The 3,578-nt window shown below is 49.5% G+C and overlaps 1 protein-coding gene across 1 annotated transcript in view; it reads left to right on the top strand.

Moving 5' to 3' along the window:
* Positions 1-3,578, top strand: part of TECPR2 (tectonin beta-propeller repeat containing 2) — a 140,776-nt gene that overhangs the window by 82,304 nt on the left and 54,894 nt on the right. The window contains exon 12 of the mRNA XM_011951581.1: positions 2,382-2,562. Coding sequence (XP_011806971.1) covers positions 2,382-2,562 — 181 coding nt within the window. The remainder of the gene's footprint in view (positions 1-2,381; positions 2,563-3,578) is intronic.

Genomic DNA, 3,578 nt, shown 5'->3' with positions numbered 1-3,578 from the left:
TAGTAGAGATAGAGTTTCGTCATGTCGACGAGGCTGGTTTTGAACTTCTGACCTGAAGTGATCTGCCTGCCTCAGCCTCCCAAAGTGCTGGGATTACAGACATGAGCCACCACACCAGGCCATAATTTGCTCTAAATAGCAGTTCAGGCCAGGTGTGGTGGCTCATGCCTGTAATCCCAACACTTTGGGAGGCCAAGACGAGCAAATCACCTGAGGTCAGGAGTTCAAGACCAGCCTGGCCAACATGACAAAACTCCATCTCTACTAAAAAAAAAAAAAAAAAAAAAAAAAAAATTAGCTGGGCATGGTGGCACGTGCCTGTAGTCCCAGCTACTTGGGAGGCTGAGGCACAGGAATCACTTGAACCCAGGAGGCGGAGCTTGCAGTGAGCTGAGATCACACCACTGCACTGCAGCCTGGTGACAGAGCAAGACCCCATCTCAAAACAAAACAAAACAAAAATAGCAGTTCAGCAAGTCACAGGAAGCTGCCCTCAGGGAAGTTTTTAGCTGATGGAAGGGCACAGTGGGACTTGCTTATTAAAAATAAGCTGTAATGGCGGTCAGTGTTTATGTCAGCAGAATGGGGCGGATCTTCCACCAGCAGTGTGATTTATCAGTATCTGGAAGAACCATGGGGCAGGAGTTATCATCGGTTGTCCAGAGGCCATGTCGGATTTATGTAAAGATCAGTCTTCCAGGCGTTGAATATTGCTGATTCCAGGAGAATGTTGTTGTTTTGAGATGGAGTCTTGCTGTGTCGCCCAGGCTGGAGTGTAGTGGCACAATTTCAGCTCCCTGCAACCTCCACCTCCTGGGTTCAAGCAATGCTCCTACCTCAGCCTCTCAAGTAGCTGAGACTATAGGCATGTGCCACCATACCCGGCTCATTTTTGTATTTTTAGTAGAGGCGGGATTTCACTATGTTGGCCAGTCTGGTCTCGAACCCCTGACCTTGTGATCTGCCCTCCTTGGCCTCCCAAAGTGCTGGCATTACAAGTGTGAGCCACCACGCCCGGCCTCAGGAGCATGTTTTAATCTCTGCTGTGAGTCGTCAGCTAGGGATGAGTCTTCAGGTTGAAGCCCTTGCACAGCTGGCTCTCTCCTAGGTGTGTAAGAACCTCCAGCCCGGGTGCGCAGCCCTGCTGGCTTCATAGGTCATATGCTGGCCCAGGTCTCTCCAGCCTAGTTCCTGTATCTTTCTTTAAATGAAAGTAGCTCTGGCAAGGCACATGCACATCTAAGCTGCCAGAACATTTGAGCTTTGGTCATGGGGGAGACAGGAGGTGCTTCTAGCCTGGGGGTGAGGAGCGAGTGACCTCTTCGCCAGTAGTGCCAGAGGAATCACCAGGACAGTGGTTTCACATGAGCCGGCCGCACCCAGACCTGTTGGGTTAGGTCCAGCAGGGGACTGAACGGGAATGTGTCTGTAAGAAGTCCTGCAGGTGATTCCCACCTAGTTCAGTGGAAGGAAATATCACCCAAGGACTGCAATACCATAGGTGCGTCTGTGATTAGTCACAGAGCATGTTTGAGTACTGAGACCTAATTGCAGGCCTAAGGTCAAGGAATACAGGGTTGTAGGCGACAGTTGGTCTGTCTGCTCCCCTGGGAATAGCCTTTGAGCTCATTTAGACATACTTTATTGACAGGCCACAAGGAGGCAAGGGAAGAGCCCTGGACAGGGAGCCAGGGACCTTGAGTTTTGGCCTGCCACTGCCTTGCAGGTCAACAGACCTCAGATTTCATCTGGGAAGTTTGGGGTTTCGTTTTCTTAGTGGAACCTCGCACCCAGTCAGAGCGGAGGGGAGCCACCGTGCTGGAACTCTGCAGAGATGGCTGCAGGCCTCAGGTCCCTGCTGACTCCAGCAGCTCTGCAGCCCTCTGCCTGGAAGAGCTGCTCTGCCCTGCAACCTCTGGGCCTCCATCTGGCCACTCTCCTGCTCTTGGCTTTTGTGTTCTTCTCTTAGAACTTCTTAAGCTACATTGGGACACCAGATCATTCTGAATTGTTCAATTTTCAAAGAGTGTCTAAAACCGCCTTCAGATAGATGTTACCTTTAGGCAGAATTTAACCACTTTATGTTGACTAAACTTGACAACGAAAAAGCAGCCGGACAGGGCAGCTCCCGCCTGCAATCCCAGCACTTTGGGAGGCTGAGGTGGGAGGACCTCTTGAGCCCAGGAGTTTGAGATCAGCCTGGGCAACATAGAGAGGGCCTGTCTATATTTTTAATTAATTAACTAAAATTTTTTAAAGCACTCACCATGAAAGAACATAGCAAAATACCGAAAAAGGAAAAATAAGCCAATAACCAAGTCGAAATGAGGTGTGGAGTTCCGACTGGGTGTCTTTGGGGCTTCTTCTTATCTCCCTGGCAGGTCTGAGCGTGGACCGCCCTTGTGCCAGAGCCGTAAAGGTGGACTGTCCCTACCCGCTGTCCCAGATCACAGCCCGGAACAATGTGGTGTGGGCGCTGACAGAGCAGAGGGCCCTCCTGTACCGGGAGGGTGTGAGCAGCTTCTGTCCAGAAGGCGAACAGTGGAAGTGTGACATCGTCAGGTACTGGTGGGCCGGAGACTCCTTTCACGTCGTGTTGTCCTACCCTTCGTTCTTGTCCACTTGACACCACAAGGCACCACAGGGCTGTTCCTGGGAGGCAGTACCCGCAGCCTCCATAGCTATAGGCTAAGCTTGAATCTCTGCCTAATTCTGACCAGCAAACTGGGTGTTGAGTCAGAGCTCAGTTTTTAAAAATGCTGCTGCCCTCTGTGCAGCCCTGGGCGTCATGGCGTCATGAGTCTGTCATGACAGTCTCTACGGAGAATTGCCCACCGTCAGGTAGTTCCTGTTTAGTGTCTGTGACGGCTTAGGTCCAAATATTTTTCTTTATTTTCATGCTAATCAATTGAAGTTGATCTCTGAACTGTGACTTTTTTTTTTTTTTTTTGGATACAGGTTCTCACTCTGTCACCCAGGCTGGGGTGCAGTGCCACGATCACAGCTCACTGCAGCCTCGACCTCCAGTGATCCTCCTGCCTCAGCCTCCTGAGTAGCTGGGACTACAGGCGCGTGCCACCATGCCCAGCTAATTTTTGTATTTTTTGTAGAGACGAGTTTTGGGTTTTCATCATGTTGCCCAGACTCATCTCAAACTCTTGGGCTCAAGCAATTCTCCTGCCTCGGCCTCCCAAAGTGCTGGGATTACAGACATAAGCCACTGCACCTGGCCCGATCTCTGAACTGTAATTTATTAAGCTATTTTTTTTTTTTACCATTCAAGATGTTAGTTATAGAACTGCCATCAGATCATTTTACTAATATGGAAGTATTAATAGTCCTTCAAAAAACTAGATTAGGAGATTCTTGGTTTGAATTTAGCAAACCAATAAACTTTCAGTGAATACCTATTAAGAACCAGAATAGTCCAGGTGTGGTGGCTCACGCCTGTAATCCCAGCACTTTGGGAGGCCAAGGCAGGTAGATCACAAGGTCAGGAGTTCGAGATCAGCCTGACCAACATAGTGAAACCCCGTTTCTATTAAAAATACAAAAATTAGCCAGGCATGATGACATGT

Source organism: Colobus angolensis, unplaced genomic scaffold, assembly GCF_000951035.1.
Source record: "Colobus angolensis palliatus isolate OR3802 unplaced genomic scaffold, Cang.pa_1.0 Scaffold32, whole genome shotgun sequence".
Taxonomy (NCBI): domain Eukaryota; kingdom Metazoa; phylum Chordata; class Mammalia; order Primates; family Cercopithecidae; genus Colobus; species Colobus angolensis.
This window is presented reverse-complemented; position numbering and strand designations above follow the sequence as displayed.